The sequence below is a fragment of the Sebastes umbrosus genome, chromosome 18 (assembly GCF_015220745.1).
Source record: "Sebastes umbrosus isolate fSebUmb1 chromosome 18, fSebUmb1.pri, whole genome shotgun sequence".
In the NCBI taxonomy this organism is placed as follows: domain Eukaryota; kingdom Metazoa; phylum Chordata; class Actinopteri; order Perciformes; family Sebastidae; genus Sebastes; species Sebastes umbrosus.
The window spans coordinates 26,278,483-26,296,119 of NC_051286.1; the positions used below are offsets into that span (position 1 = coordinate 26,278,483).

The window sequence follows — 17,637 nt, forward strand, 5'->3', positions numbered from 1 at the left end:
TTTCAGTCTTTCACATTCACCCTCTTTTTTCTCCTGCTCCCTCCAGATCAGAGAATGTGTTTCCCTTTTGTCTTCCTGTTCTCCGTCCTCCTCCCTCCTGCGTCATCTCTGTTACTGTTTTTACATCAGCCTCGTCACCCCCAGTCATTTCTCAGAATCAACCATTTGTAGCCAGTATACCCCTCCTCCTCCCCACATAGACCCCCCACACCTATAATACTGTCACGACCGCTTGTGCTGGCATGGAATCGATGGCTTCTCAGCCAGTTAATTTGACCCTGTCAGTGCTGTAAGAGGGAAAGTGGGGGTTGGGGGGTGTTACACACTCACGACTGTTATTTTTCACCTGTCTTTACTGTCAGTGGAGAGGGTGGAAAATGAGCAGAGAAAAAGCTTCTTTAACTGCTAACAGCAGTGATAAAAGCCAAACTGTCTTCACCGTATTTCAATTTATATGATTCTCTTGACGTAAAGAGGCTCTAAAGTTACATCACAAATCTATTAGCAACCGTGGATGTCCCGCAGATCATTTCCTGTGATTAATATAATTTATATCAACTGGGTCTAAGAAAAGGAGATACCTGTAAAATAATGACTGCAACTGTACTGGACACATTTCAAAGGCTGCGGTCGAAAAGTCAAAAGATTACATCCTAACGTCTTTTCCTAATCAGTTTTCCTTAACCTCGATTAGGGATGCTAATTTTGAAAAAAAAATTCCTAACCGATAACCGACCCTAGTTAACCAATTATTAACCGTTAACCAACAAGATTTCTCCTCCTTGAAGGGGTGGTCTCGGTTTGCTTCCAACTGCGGTACGGTTCGGTACGCTTCGTTTGTAGTGAGAACATGATCCGACCCAACTGGAGAAAGCATTGCACCTTTTTGGATTAAACCAGCTCCGGTAGTGAGCTGCACTGTGCATGTCAACACCAGACACCAGACAACATCACTACAAAAGAGCCAATCTTTGCCCTCGCTATTCACATCAGTACTAAACAGGTGTAACGTCAGGCTGTGTTGAAGACCACGGGCATACGTGATGGGTCTTCGGAAATATTTCTGGCCGATGAGCATGTCACAGTTTAGGAGGGTTAATGCACGCCTCCTCCTCCGTACGTCTTGATATGCGCCTTCGGCGACTCCAGTGCATCAATACATTGTTTTCCAGTCGCCTCTTTTTCAAACTGTATCGTTTGTATTGAGTGAAAAATTGCTATGAGGTAAAGAAAAGATGACCAGGGCCAAGATCAAGCGGCGTAGTTGTTCCTCCATGGTTGCGTTCTGGAAGTCTGCTCTTCTTTGTTTACTTCCGGGAGTTTTCCAGCATGGAAATTCTGACCAATTAGAGAGCAGTTTCTTTGCGCACCACAATTTTGGTCTGCTTGTAAACGCTGCCGTGTGAACACAAACCAAACTCGGGGCAATATGCAACATTGTAACAATTCGGTCCCTGATTCGGACCAGAGCAAACCAACTACAGGTGTGAAAACGCCTTAGTTAGCTTTAGGAAAAGATGTGGTTTGGGTTAAAATAACTCCTGAAGTGCTGTAACTTAAGTACGGCAAAGTTACGTGACAAATAAATCAACTTACACTTGTGGTTTCACACGGGACCCAAACACCGGTCTCCTGGGCGAAAGTCCTGTGTCTTTTAACCCACCCCCGACCTCCTCCGTACGTGGCCTTCGCCGATCTTTATACCTTCCGGTTCACAATTATGTGGATTACATACAAATTCATTTTGTGCGTACCATCACAAATTTGTGTCTATGTAGACGGATCAATTCATTAAATTTTGTGACTATTTCACAAACTGCTGTGCGACTGGGCTGCATATCCACAATCATTGTTGCTCCAAACTCCACTATGGTTCGCAAAGGGTGCACCTGAAAGTCTCCTGTATTGCTCTAAAAAGTTGACTTTGTATGTTAAAGACTTTGCTTGCTGCCAGCCAAAACATCAGCCTTAATTTGTGGATTAGACCTGCACCTGTGTACCTGTCTGCTGATAAGAGGATGAGAGGGATTAACACCCTTCCGAGTGACAATCCAAAAAACATTCAGCCGCCCATTTATGATCTAATGGCATTATACAACACCAATCCCATTAGCAGCAGCAGCACACGGGCACAGAGCGAGCAGCAGGGAGGTGATGGCAGCCACGTCGATAATCGATAGAAGTTAATGACGCACTAATATCGACTGACCATTACGGTTTGTTCCCATGTCTTAAAAGCACTGTCCCCTGCCATTGTTTATGTCATACGGGACAGTCCTAATGGTTCTTTTTCCATTTCAACATATTACAGAGATTTGTTTGGCTGTGAATTGTCAGCCCATCCCAATGCCCTTCTCCTCTTTAGTTTTTTCTTCTTCAAATTATTCCTGCCTAGGAACTAGCCCAAGTCTGATTAGATTTGCCCTCGCTTAAGCTTAATCAAGGGTCAGACTGTGGGGTGAGCAATTCAGAGCTCATCTGCTGCGAGATTACGAGGTGGAGCACAGCTGGGCCTCGGCGTGGTGGAAAGAGTGCAGGCAGATTGTCAAAATTATGAGTGAATATCTTGGTATATTCCCTTAAAAAAAAGTACAAATGAGCAAATTTCCATCATGTTTCCTACATAGTTTTCTAATATCTGAGGTTTGAACGGAGCTCTTTTTAAGTACGTCATCTTGTTTTGCCCTCTTCTTCTGCAATGGAGTAATTGCACCCGACTTGAGAATTGGTGCCAAATCCTAATTTTGCCAATTTTTTGGAAATTTGGTTCAAATTTGCGCTACATTTGGATAGAAACCTGGCTATTGACGACCAGATAACTTTTATTGAGCATGGCGCATCTGTCATCGAAAATATCAGGTTTTTACCTGACCGAGTAATCTACTCAACTCCTTGCACAGGCATTGGCCTCTGCAAATGGTACAAAATGTGTAGGACTTGCATTAAAGGGGCCGTTTGTAACTTCTTACACGTATAAATCATATAGTCCCGTTAAGTTCAAGTCATTAATGCTTGTCTATAGAGTGATAGCCACCTATTTAAACTCCATCCGTCATTCAGGTTTAATCGCCTTTTCATTCGCCACGATCAAGCAGTGAACGCCAGCTAGTCCTGTGAAGCTGGAAATCTCAATCCAAGCTCTTCTCCTGAAGCCCTTCCAAGAGGACCTAACCTAAGATCACCAAACATGCTCTCTTTGTCGCTTATCTCGAAGAGCAAAGAGTCTCACTTCCCACACACTCGAACCTTTGTAATACTTGTATCAGGTGGAATTCGGGACTGAGCCTTGTGGCACTATATTCTTAGCGGCTTCTCCTGTATCTATCGTACCTCATTCATACATCACTTTGTCAAATGAGTAATTGTGAATATGAAGGTAAAAATGTCCTGCTCAATACCAGCCTTGTCACACTCCCAGGACATCAAATAACGACAATTGGGCAGTAGCCCTCGGCGTCTTGATAGCGACGCCCATGGGACTGGCGTTATTTGGACTCAAGACGTTATATCACGTGACTTTATGTCAGAAAATTGGCTGATAGATTGTTTTCTGACTCTTTAAACTCTCGAAATATCAATATCAGCCTCAAAAACCAAGTATTGGTTGGGCTCTAGTTAGGTGTACACCAGGTGGGCACCCGAGTATGGAGGAAGTCAGCAGAGGAAGCAGATGACTGAGAGCAAAGTGGGGGAGGTTATTCCTCCTTCTGTTTGTGTTCCAGATTGCTTGCATGGATTAAAGTGTTAGGATTCCCTCCCGTGATGCCTTCTGTTTTCATTGTCTGGGTTAAGGAAATCTCTGAAGTGAGTGAATTGATTCCCTCTCTCTGTGTTGTCTCTCACTTCTGTACTATCTTGTGTCTTTGCTCTCTTTGTTCTCAATTCTCTTCTTCTTCTTCCTTGCTCTATCTTCGTCTCCATCAATCATTCTGTCTCTCATCCCAGGCACCTACCACCAGTCAGCAGCCATTCAACTGAGGGGAAACCCGGTTGGGGAAGACCACCGTGCGGAGGGGCTGCTCCTCAGCCGGCCTGGCGCTCCCACCCCACCGAATCGTGATCCCTCGCGGACTCCACCGCTCACTGCTCACAAGCAACTCATTGACCTCGAGCACCAGCAATTCGGGCAACCCAATTCTGACCCTGTGCCAGGCCCCAACAAGGGGGCGGTAGAGGGTCTGGAGGGTGCGGAGGTAGTCAGGGTTGGGACGGGTATCAGCAAGGTAGCCGGGCAGGGGAGCGGAGGTGTTGGGGTCTCCAGCTACTACAGGCCAACTCGCAGGGGGTCCCCGAGGCCGAGCACCCACGACCACTTTGACATCAACGAGCACCTCCCCTGGATGATCGTGCTGCTGCTCCTGCTGGTGCTGGTGGTGATCGTGATCTGCAGCGTGAAGCGGAGCTCTCGCGTGCTGAAGAAGGGCCCCATGCAGGACCCGAGCAGCATCGTGGAGAAGGCGATTCAGAAGAAACCATCCCCCCCATCGCAGGTCAAAGAGAAGTGGATCTACTACTCCAACGGACAGGGTAAGCCTGCTGTAGCTTTGATTTCAACAAGAGTTGTTCTAACGAACGACGTCTCTAGACTTTATCACCCGTCTGTACCTACATCACAGGTCAGAAGGTTGTTTTCGAAATGCAGTGACGTATGAAGCCATGCTAATCCACTATATAGAGGATTCTACACGTCAAGACTTCCTTTTCTGGGTGCTGGTCATTGTCCAATTAGCAACTTAAGATGTGGGAATGGAGTTGGAGTTAAGACAGGATTGTTTAAGTTAACATAAAGCGAAATTGTAGTCAGACGATAGCCGATTGGTTCTGATATTGCATTCCAGCAAATGCCCGCTCAAACGTGATTGGTCAATACTACTCGGACTCCAAACGGAAGCCAGATTGCTTCTTGTCCCCATGCCTGCAGATTGTGCATTCATATATCTGTTTATAGAGATTTGGTTGGGAAAGTTTACTTGAGCAAACAGGTACTCAAAAGCACACTGACAGTAATTGGTGAAGGGATTTCTCATTTACATCTTACATCAGACTCTGGTGCCTTCCAGTGGTAGTATAAAATAAGATGCTGCAATTGATGCGACTGGTGGACAAGGAGATGAATGAGACATAGACGGCACCAATTTTCACCGAGATCGCCTGATTTGTCTATAAAAAAAACTTATTTTAAAGATGCTAAAATAACCTAAACATTTGTGTGTGTGATCTTTTGGCTATAATTTGTAGTAAAACAAAACGAAATCTCGCCGAATGAAATTTATTACAGTCCTGCGACAGCCACAGACACCTTGTTTTTTTTGTCAGAGCATTTGATTTATTGATCGGGACTGTCGGGATATAAGAGAATTTCAACAAATATAACATTTCTTTTTCTGAAATGCATTACCCACCCTAGCTCTAAAGTTGTAAAATGTCAATAAGCGAACCTTCTACACAGCTCCACGTAGGATTACAGTATGATGTCATGCTTATGATAATGTTAGTGACATTGTGATATCCTCCTCAGCAATATGCAAGACCAACCCGATATCACGCCAAAGCGCGCAATAGACCCGCCTGTCCACTAGAGGATAGCGTGTCAGTGTCATGTTTTGCCTCACAGAGACCAATATTACACGCCTGTATGAACGTGCAGTACCAGCAGGTGGCAACAAAACCACTCACTTAGATTCAGGCAGGGAAACCATTCACTTAGGATGAGGCAACAAAACCACTTAGTTAGGTCAAGGGAAATCACCATGGTTGGGCTTAAAATAAGTACGTTAACTAAGTAAAACACGTACGGAAACAATTTAACGTCAGTGCGGACACGTGACAGCCATCACTACAAAACACTTGACAAACGTCACTAACTTAACTTGCAAAACAACACCGGTTGAAAGTCCTGTGTCTGTTTGACCCCTCCACTTCCCTACCTGCCCACCATAAGTGGTCTTTCTCACTTTACCTACTACGTAACTCGCTCTGAAGTTAGACTTCTGTCACTACACAATACGTGACAACCGTCACTACGAAACACTGCACCTTCATGCAGGCGTGTAATATTCACGTCTCAGCAACACAAAACGTGACACTGACACGCTTTCTTCCGGTGGACGGGCGGGTCTATTACACCCTTTGCCGTGAGACTGGGCTGGCAAGATACAGTATACGCCTTTAGAGAAAGTTATTACCACAGCTCTGCAATGCTGTTTTTGTAATCTCAGGACTGGTGGCTCTACATGGCCTACATCTGCAGCCAACATGCGAGGTCATGGACTTTTAGTTACATGCTGGCTGGATGTCCCAGTCGGATGTAATGACATGCTTCAGTTCTGCTCCTGAGCCGCGTAGAACCATCTAACAATGTGATCGAACCACTGCGGGTATCTGATCCAATCAATTCTGCCCCACAGAACACATGGTGGTGGAGGGCAGTGGTTACACAAGCAAGGACGTGACCCCGTTGTAGTGCCACCTTGCTGTCACTATTCACCCCCCCAACACTCAGGTTGCATCACTGCTCTCGGTTCTCCAGTTTCATCTTGGTGTCTCCTTCCTTTCCTTGTCGCTCATATTTTACCTCTTTGTTCTACTACAGGGGTCAGCAACCTTTACTATCAAAAGATCCATTTTAGGCAAAGAATAAAAACAAATCTGTCTGGAACCGCAAAGCATTGTGATGAAGGTAACACAGTTTATAGTCTAAGTATATAGTATATAAGTCTAATGCAGTGAGAGCCAAAGTGCAAATGTACTACGGCGTATTAGGGCCATATTGAGGGAAAAGATTTCCAGAATAAAGTTATAATATTCAGAGAAAAAAAGTCGTAGCATTACAAGAATAAAGTCATAACTTTATGAGAAAAAAAGTCGTAACATTAGGTGAATAAATTCATAACTTTGCGAGAAAAGAAAGTCGTAACATTACGAGAATAAAATCATAACTTTCTGAGAAAAAAAGTCGTAACATTACGAGAAAAAAGTCAGAACTTTACGAGAAAAAAAAAGAAAATAACACGTAAAATTACTACTTTATAATATTATGACATTATTCTCATCATATTACGACTTCTTTTCTCGTAAACCTTTGACTTTATCCTCGTAATATTATGACTTTATTCTCGAAATCTCAGATTTGTTTTTTTTTTCCTCAATGTGGCCCTAATACTCCGTCATACCGTCGTACCATAGATCTTCAACAATGATAAATAAAAATGAAAATGTAAACAAAAAACAGTTATTCATTTCCATTTTTATAAATCCACAGGGAGCCACTGGAGAGTGGCTAAAGAGACGCATGTGGCTCCGGAGCCGCAGGTTGCAGACCCCTGTTCTAGTAGCTTCCCTCTTCCTTTGTCATTTCTCTCTACCTTTATTTCTGCTCATTTTCTCTTCCTATTTTGTTCTTTCACTCAGACTTTTTCCTCTTTCTCTACTGTTTCACTCGTGCAGCTTTATTTTTTTTTTTTTACCACTTCCTGTCTCCAGCTTTCTTATCTCCTTTGTGTACCTTCTACCTTTATTTGCCTTCCCTTCACCTCTCTCTACCCTCTTGTAGTGCTCTCCACCTCAGAGATTTCACTTCTCTCTATTACTACTGTTACACCCCCCCCCCCGCCCGCCCGCCCCATGCTCCTTTAGCTCCCGTCTATTGACACTGTGACTATCAACAGGTAGTGTACATTTTGCCCCCACAGCTGAGCTCTTGATTTCACACTGAAAGAGAGAAACAGACCCAAACCCAGGGGGACACCTCCTGCCTGAGACACTCGACTCTCCACTTTGAAACTCTGTATGCGTGTGTGTGTGTGTTTGTGTGTGTGTGCTGTGATAAAGCCGAGCCACCCGCCACCCTCTCTCTCTGGCTCCCTCAGTGCCTGACCACAGAGAACTGGAATAATCTGGTTTCAGCTGCATCAGGGTTGTTGTTTGGTTGGCAAGGCACATTAGTGGGTCAATCGGGTCTCTTACAGGGCAACAAAGAGATATACAGACAGAAGGGAAATGAAGAGAGAGTGCGATGGTGAAGGAGTGGTGTGTGTATTGGTGGGGGGGGGGGGGGGGGGGTTGACAGGGGGAAATGTTGTATTGTACAGTTGTTGGCGAACCACACCGGGGTTTCCCTGCCGTTACCTAGTAGCCCCTTGTTAGCCCGGATACTTAAGATGCCTGACAAAGAGAGGTATGGATATAAAAAGAGACACTTTTACGCAGCTTCTTTGACGTCGTAAGAGATAAAGTGCAGGTTTTCACCAACCCATGGACTGTATATCGTTACGCAAAAAAGTCTTTGAGTTTAGTGCCAATGCATACTGTAGTTACTGTACGTTAAATGCAAATGCTTAAAGAACAACTTTCTTTAAAGTCGCACTAATTAAAAGAGTTGTTCCGATACCAGTTTCGGAAAATGCGTCCGATACTGCCTAAAATTGGGTATCGGGTGTTGGCGAGTACGCCAGTCTATGCAACCGATCCGATACCATAATTTATTACAGGTCCCATATTGTAAAAAATGCGATTTTCATGTCTTTTACATTATAAAGCAGGTTTGAGTGCTATATAAATACTGTTAAACTATCAAAACGCTCAATATACGGAGAAACATATACAGACCGTATTCAGAAATTGTGCGTTTGAGACAAGTCGTTAGGATTTCTGTCCATTTGTGATGTCACAAATATACAATATATATAGATCATCACACGGTTTGTAAACTTAAACGTTCTAAATGTGTCCCAGTTTATTTCCTGTTGCAGTGGATGTGAATGACATCAGCTGACAGGAAGTAAACATGGACCCAAACTGTTGCCTAGCAACGCAATTCAGTTGCAATTCCGTTGAAATGCACTAAAACAGAGCGTTTCAGACAGAGGGTGAATACAGGTATATTCAGGCAGATAGTGTGAGGAAAATAAAAGTTTTTTTGAACATTACAGCATGTAAACATGCTCTAGTAGAAACACAAAATACAAGTATGAAATGGAAAATGAGCACAATATGGGACCTTTAACCTCCTTCTTGACAAGCTAGTATGACATGGTTGGTACCGATGGATTCCTTAGGTTTTTCTAGTTTCATGTGATGCCAGTATCTTCTCACTGCTCTAATAGGAATTAATCTGAATTGTAACAGATGAAACAGTGCTTCTCACTTCTGGTCCTCACAACTCAGAGCCCTATTGGTTTCTACTCTGGAATAGAATAGGTCAATGCCTTCCAAGACTCCTTATGTCCATCACAAAACAATTCATAATAGTGTTTTTTGATATGCTACCTCCATAATTAAGGTTTGGTTAAGCTTAGGGTACCTTAACTGCATGGTTAAGGTTAGGGAAAGATCTTGGTCATTGCTGAAAGAAACCGACGTTGACTGTTGGTAGGAGATGGGACGCAATTAGTGGTTTTTGGTGTCGGACAGAGCACGCTCTCTTCAAATTTAATCGATTCAATACTTTTCTTCTATTTTTTTTTAATTATTGAGCAGCTCAAACCCACAGACAAGCATAGATGATGAGCACAAGCATCATTATCTTTATGCTTGCATCATCTATGCTTAAACCTATTTTTGATGCGTGCCGCGCGCGGTTCACATCTATTGACTATATATTAACATCCTACCCGCTACATTGCTACAGTTTCAATGTCTATCTGTAGAAAATGTTACGGAGATCAAAAAAAGTAAAGATTTATTTTTAAATCAACACTTCCCACTTTCATTTCAAAATAAAAGCCCTCAAGCATTTTTTCTATGGACAGAATTCCTTCATTTGTTAACACAAGGCTTTTATTCTGAAATATGTGCTAATAAGTGTTGTAGAACATACAGTGACTTGGAGAGCTCCATGAATGAATATAGTACGGAGTTTTAATTGGGGATTATTAGTATTATTTACAAATTACCACACGTTTCTTAACCTTTCTCGGTCTAAAATAAATATAAATGATATTTATTTGCCATTAAAAGGCAAACTCTTTGTAGAAAGAAAGGGCTGACGGAAGCAGCAGCAGAAGCGCAGCTGACACACAGCTGAAATGCCTGACACGTGAATCACGCAGCCACCATGCCACGCAGCCGCCACGCAGCCGCCACGCAGCCGCCACGCGCTCCTGACGTTCCTGGTGTGTCCGGGCTGTAACCCAGAGGATGTTTCCCGGGAAAAGATTCATAGCATTTGGTCCCTAAGGCTGCCACTACGGGTAAAAAATTGTGGAAACATGTCGAGCTGAATCCCCATTTTTAGTGTCGTAGCCTTTAAGGCATTTAAAGAACAATTTTTAAACTGACCTTTTTACATTTGAGTGTGTGTATGTGTGTGTGTGTGTGTGTGTGTGTGTGTGTGTGTGTGTGTGTATTGCATATGTGTTCTCCTGATTGGATGAGTAATCCCGAGCCCATGCGAATGTATTTACTTTGAGATGTATATGTATGCACATGCAACCCAGATAGCCATTTTTTACACCGCTGTTTACTCTCTGGAACATGAAACAAAACAGCTTCTTAATCCTTCCAAGGTGCGTGGCTGGCTCCCCTTGAAGGTTGTAATGCACCTTTACTAGAGCAGTTAAAACACTCAGGCAATAAAGGGGAAAAAGAAAGGGGAAACGTCAAAGCGCAGATCACACACATACAGTACTTGGCGTTTGCTCAAAGCCGGTCAGGAAGTAGTGAAAACTGCTACTCCTCCACAGCGGGGGCTGAAGGGGGCTTTCCAGGGCCACGGGCCAGAGTTTTATTGCACAGGATCTGAAAAAGCTATTTGTTTATCCGAAACAAGGGGCGCAGCAGTCAAATAAAATAAAAGGGAATCACAAAAATGGTGTATAAAGGTGAGCTTGAGGCTACACTAAGATGACCTTGCTGTTGTGCCCTGTTGCCCTAAATTTTTGCCCAAAAAAACATTGTGTCGCTTATAGTGTTGATTATGTTGCTGTTTAGGGATACAACAGACAATCTGACAATCATGCCCACTTTACACAGTGATCAGAAGAGATAACAGGAATTGATCTGTCTCAAGCTCTTTTTTTTTTTTTTTTACTGCTTTTTGTTTGTACAACCCAAGTATGATACCATGAATGTCTTTAGCGTCAATGCTACAAAGATACAAAAAGCCCAGATTTCTTGGAGACATTGAGGAGGCAATAAGATGCAACCAAGTGGAGGCTATGACAGCAAGCTTTTTGCGCCGCCTTTGAGTGTGGCTATTCTGAACAGATATGTGACTGTTAGCAAGGCTATTAAATAGGCGTTATAGGTCGCTATAAGCACCATAGTTGTGGGTCATCAGGGGCCTACTATGCCTACTACGTTGTAAAAGTGGAGGCGAAAACGAAAGCAATACGTTTTAACACGTTGTAAAACAGAATGAAACGTTGCGTTTTGAGCACAAACGAAAAGGCTTCTTAAGGTTTAGGCAACAAAACTACAACTTCTTTAGGTTTAGGCAACAAAACCACTTAGTTAAGTTTAGGGAAAAACATCAGGGTTTGGCTTAAAATAACTACGTTTCAAAAGCGAAAGTGAAACTTAACTCTCGTGAACACAAAGACAGCTACACGTAGTTGGTTTCACAAATGCAAACCCCAGTCTCCTGGGGGTGAAAACCTTGTGTTTTGTGTTTCATCCATCACCCATTAACCCCAACTTCCACCCTACATGGAGTTTCACGCTGTCTGTACTACAGCACCTGACTTCCGCTTCTGCTCATGTCATAATTTCTATGGTTGCTGTTGTGTTCTTTTATACCTTCTTTCGGTGATCTCCCATACGAATAGATGATAAGACATAATACTGGGTATAGTAGGCCCCTATTCTACCCACATCTATGGTGCTTATAGCGACTGATAACTCCTATTTAATAGCCTGTCAACAGTCTAATCAGCTGTATAAACAGATTGGCCTGAAGCATAATGAACCCTTAACGGACCATGCTGGTGGTTTTACATGTTTCAGTCTGAGATCGCAATCCATCACAGCGAACATTTTATTGGCCAAATTTTTTGTCAGAGTTACTTTTTGTGGCTTGGTAATGCAATTGCAAACAGGAACTGTTTTGATAGCTCTTGTTGTTGATGCATTAAGAGACACTGGGAAATCAGAAATTTGGGAATCGGTTGCCAGTAGTTATTGCCTTTACTAGCCATGCAGTCCGAAAATAATACCTGGAAGTTAAACAGTACGTAAGAGGTGGACATAATAGGAAGTTGGTTCTTTTTTGTTTTCCAAAAGTAGCTTGTTGGTAGCTCGCTGAAATCTCGCTGATTTCAGATCAGTATTGAAATCTCTCATTAACCCAAGGTAAACACACAACAACAGAATTGATTTATATCTATTTTAAAGTTTTGGCATCGACTCGTACCAAGTCAATGCCAAAATTCTGAAAACATGACGTTACTTGTTTTTCTACAGTACCGCAGGTACCGTCAGGGCTCAAGACTAACGGCGTCCTATTGTCCCAGGGATGATAGAAAATGTGTTTAGGATGCAGTAAACTCACTATCGACACGTCTAGGGGATGTACCCTATTTTGTCCCTGATAATGGTACATTGCGAACAACACATCCGTGTTGAAATCGGCAAGATGAGAGCTAGTTAACGTTAGCCGTTAGCAGCCGGTGGGCAGCGCAGTCTTGCCCGGAGCTAACATTATGATGCGTTCAGGTTCTATTCAGTAAAAATGTATTGTATGTATAAGTATTTGGCGAAGGTAAATTCTAACGTTATCATGATGTGTTCAAAATGTAATCTTGTGAAATTAAGTTTTTGGAGAGAAACTTGAGTAATTCCAGTTGTTTGAAGGAGATGTTTTCACATCAATATAAAATAGATAAGAGAGGGAATTATGACCTGTTTAACTTCCTAACAAAAACCAGTATACATAAGCATGGTAATAAAGGAATGGATATTGAGGTAAATGGGATTTATTGTTTTACTTTTATGTTTTTTACCGTGGTATCGAATTGGTATCAGCAGTCGAGGAATTCCATCCCTACCTCAGTGAAATGATTAAAACCCATTGGCGGTCTAGCAATTGAAGTTAGCAAATCAATCCAAGACTTTATGGTATACTTTGGAAAATGTTCATCAGTAATGTATGGATGCAGTCTGTAGTTAATGGTCATAAACATTGAAAAGACCCTAATGGTTCTTTAAGAGAACATCACATAGAGGCAGGTTGCGCTTGGTGTGTTCACCAGGCATACTATTTACAACATACATTTCCAAAGTCAGATTGGGATTGTAGAGGAAAACACGAAGGAAAACAACATTCTACCTAGCCACCATCGTCCCTCGTTAAACATCCACACCGTTAATAATGCCAAGTTCCACATCCAAGCCCAGTGGGGAGCCACGTGTTAGAATATACTGCGCTGTGCAGTAGTACCAGGGTGGGCTGAGGAAGCCTGCTCTCAGTTCAGCCTGGGTTTGATTGTGAAGAGCAGAGAGCTTGGGGGGGTGGGGTTGTTGCCTGGTTGGAAGTATACAGTGCTTGTTGTGCTCGCACACATTTCGCCAATTTAACGTTGTGTGTTCTGATATTGGAATGAACGCGAGAGGACTACGTGTTGTGATTAACTGAATGGTATTTTGTAAAGATGCTGACGCACACAGCACCCTGCTTCACATCATGTTACACAAAATAACAGGGTGCTGAAGTGAAACCACTTATTTTATCCATATGTTTTCTTTTTCCTCACTTTACCATTTTTCATTTGAGTCTTTCATTTGAACCCTCAAAATGTAATTGTTGCTTAAATCAGAATCAAGAGTGTGTCAGACAATGTAGCGTTACTAAAGAGCTATAATATGGCCATCGGTGATTAGTAGGGCTGGGTATCAGTACCTGATACCTTTAAGGTATCGACTGAAACAACCCAGTACCAAGTAGTATTGAAACTTCTCCAGTCAAAACGATACCTGCAATCAATCCTTTTTGTGCCCAGATCTAGAAAAAGATGGCTGTTTTGCTTGCAGTTGATCACTGTGAGCGTTCTTTGATTTATTGCGACTAGGGATGAACGTCCGATGCTGTGCTCATGTACTCGTACTCGCAAAACGGCTCCGATCCTACCTCAGCCGGCGCGCTACGGCCCTCACTTTCATTGCGCCACAGGGTTTGCTTGCACCCTCTGACTCGCACGTGCGTTAGACTCCTTGGTCCATGTTTCCACAGACCCCTGGCGCCTTTACGTGGGCCGAGCCCCGATCTGGCGGCATGACGCGGTTGAGGCGCACTGAAAACAGTCGCACAACGATGCGGCAAGGTTCTGGCGGGTAGCACTGTAAAGCTTCGGCCGCGAGCCACCTTCGCCCCGAGCCTTTTCAAGCCGACCTAGAGCCGGTCGCGGTGCACCGCCTCGTATGCGGGACTCCCCAGCCTGCCCTGTGTTGCTCACAGCCTCCAGCTGGCTGTTAACGAGGGAACAGAGAAGTACTGGTATCGGTACTCGGTATCGGCAAGTACCCAAATGTAAGTACTTGTACTTGTACTCGGTCTGAAAAACAGTGGTATCGGTGCATCCCTAATTACGATGTGTGATTGGCCCATTACTGCAGCAGCTACAACCCAACCCATTTTCTTCCGCTTATCCGGGGGCCTAGTTTTTGTGGTGCGCTGTTGGCTCTAGTCTGCCTGCATCTGCGTTTTTTCGGCCAATTCAGCATGTTGAATTGGCGGTGGAGCCCGTCGGTGAGAGAAATCACTCTGATTGGCTGTACTTTCTTTTTCAAGAGAAATACACGGATATTTTCACAATGAGGTGGCCATCTGGAATGAAGCTGATGAAGTGATGAGTGAGAGTGGTGTGAAAATGGTCAGCAAACGCTGCATTGTTTCATGTACGTACAACGTCTTGTTTATCCGCAGTCTTCGAGGTTTCCTTTTTTTCAATGACGAATACAGACTACCGCGACCTGCTGGTAGGGAGAGTTATTTCATCCCATGCAGGCGCAGGACGTACGTGGTAGGTGATGGTCGGCTGTAGTCTTTGCAGTGTGTTCCAGTGTAACCTTTTTGCCAAGACAAAGGCGACACCACTGCCGGACTTCGTTGCCGCTACCTCTCTTAATGCCGGGTTTGTGTGTCTGGGCCTTAAGGCTGAGCCCAGCCACCCTACAAAGGAAGCTCATTTTGTCCGCTAGTATCTACAATTTCATTCTTTCGGTCACGAAGCTCATGACCATAGGTTTATATGATGTTTTGGACATTTATGCTACAACACCCACAATCCACAGCTGTTGCTATGAAGAAAAGACCAGCCAGAGCTTTGAAATCAGATACGTTGCATATTCAGAATGCTGTGTCACTGTCATTGTAGTCAGACTGCTCAATTTGTCCAAAACCTTCTCTAAAGGTCAAAATATTTTTTTCTGATTCAAAGGTTACATTCTTTTTATCCTGTGGCATTACTAGAGTGGCTACCCAGTTGCCCCAAAACAGTGAAATGAGCCACTAGTAAAGGAGTTATTGGGGTCTTCAGCAGTAGTATTGCAACAGTATTGCAGATGGAAGTGGCGTTGAGTGTTTTCCTTGGTTTCTTGGTCTTGGGAGAGCCATTGTGTAATAGTCCTGTGGAGATCAGCAGTGTGTCATCATTGATCATTCATGTAATCAGGTCATTGCAACAGAGATGTAAAGATAGACAACAACAGAACAGACAGTACTTTTTAAATCAACAAAGACAATACCCGAGACTCCCCTTGTCCCCATGTGTATTGAGAGACCTCAGAGACAGACACAGGGATCCATTGTTTAGAGGATGTTAATCAAGCGCCACCTGTTCTGCTCAGAGCTGTTGTGGCTGGTTTGCTTCCTCACTGTTGCTCTTTACTGAAACTAAAACCAGCTCCATTCTCATCACACTCTGGCCGCGCTTTGGAGAACTGTGCATCCGTTTTGTTCCCCTTGTTCCACTATTCAGCAGTCAAACAAAAAGGAAATGCCCATGGCAAGACCCCACATTGTTTTATCTGACCAAAAGTCTAAACCCAAAGCTATTCACTCTGATATAAAACAGAGAAAAGCCGCAAACCTTGAAGTTCCAGAAGCTGGAGCCATTTTTTATCACTCTAGTGGCATGGCTTTAGGGATGGAGGATGAATTCATATGACTTCTGTGATCCCCTGACTTTTTCGCCAGCGCTACCATGACATTTCTATTTGTCCAGTACTTTTGGTACTAGCCTACTACTATAAGCAAAACTAATGACATTCCCCATCAGCCTCAGGTGTGCTTTGTGCTTAGCGCTAATTAGCGAATGTTAGCATGGTAGCATGCAAAACTAAGATGGCAGCTATAGTAAACATAACCTTTTAAACATTAAAATGTTAAGCTAACAATGCTGGCGTCGAAAATGCCAACCGTCCTGCTTGTGTGATTGTAGATTCGTAGTCTTGTTGTTTGATAAATTACTTAAACAATGTTGATTTAACTTTCTGTTGATTGACATTTCAACGCTTAAGACAAAGTCCTATTATTTATACCGCTTTTTTTTTGTGCGATTAAGTTGCACATCAATATTTTTTAACTGTTGTTTTTGCCATGAATATTTTAACACAGAACATTAATATTATATGGCGATATAGTGACACTTATTTTTTCGGAACAAGGTCGATTTTTCTGAGTTTTCGCACCGCAGAATAAAGGCATCAGACCTTTGACCCACCCATCCACTCCGACCTCCTGCCTACACGGTGTTCGCCACTCTTCATACTTCTTCGTTCACAATTACGTGGATTACATACCAACTGATTTCGTGGGATGTATACGAATTACAGTGCATTTACTTTTCGTAGGTATAGCTACGAACGGTGTATGAGAACAGCCTGAATATTCGCAGGCGAGTATTTCGCATTTTCGTTTTGTTTATTAGTCACGCCCCCGGTGTGTAAAGGCCAAGGGCCTTGAAGGAGGTTATCTTTTCACCGGCGTTGGTTTGTTTGTTTGTCTGTTAGCAGGATTACTCCAAAAGTCCGTGATGGATTTGAATGAAATATTTTGGCGGGGTGGGGTGTGGCACAGTGAACAATCCATCAGATTTTGGTGGCGATCCAGATCATGATCCAGATTCAGGTTTTTTTTTAAGGATCAGCCTGAGCATTAAGACCACAGGGTATAACACATGTACGAGAGATACGTGTTTGGATGTGTGGAGCTGCTGGCCGTCCACGATGAGAAAGAAAAAAGCGGTAGATGACGGGATGAGAGACAACGTGGTGCAACGTTATACAGACATAACAAGGCTGCTGAATGAGAGAGGCACTAGCCATCACGTTACACGGAAACACACCGTGTTAATAATAAGCCGACCACCTCACGGTGCCGCCAGCTGGGAGCTGTGATCTGTTTTTAAAGTCACGCACCGTGGCGGAGGTTTGCGCTCTCCGATTGCCATTCTAATTTTAAATAGGAAGAACTTGCTGATTGAATGTGTAGCACATCCTGAGCTCAGAGCACCAAAAACCTTTGATAGTTTCTTTGCAACAGAAGTAGCGTGATGGAAAATACAAAGCAATTAGTGTCACAACAGAAGTCATTATCACCTGCACTGCCAAATAGGATGAGTCATTTTCAACTCAGAATGAGTCTAGGATAGGACATGACACTGTTGTGTTACTTTCCAACACGACAAATGTTAACAAAAACAG

At 43.3% G+C, this 17,637-nt stretch overlaps 1 protein-coding gene across 2 annotated transcripts in view; it reads left to right on the forward strand.

The window, feature by feature from the left end:
* The window catches only part of tnfrsf21 (tumor necrosis factor receptor superfamily, member 21), a 64,101-nt gene that overhangs the window by 21,076 nt on the left and 25,388 nt on the right, over positions 1 to 17,637 (forward strand). For both annotated transcript variants that reach the window (XM_037751485.1, XM_037751486.1), the window contains one exon: positions 3,946 to 4,527. In XM_037751485.1, coding sequence (XP_037607413.1) covers positions 3,946 to 4,527 — 582 coding nt within the window. The remainder of the gene's footprint in view (positions 1 to 3,945; positions 4,528 to 17,637) is intronic.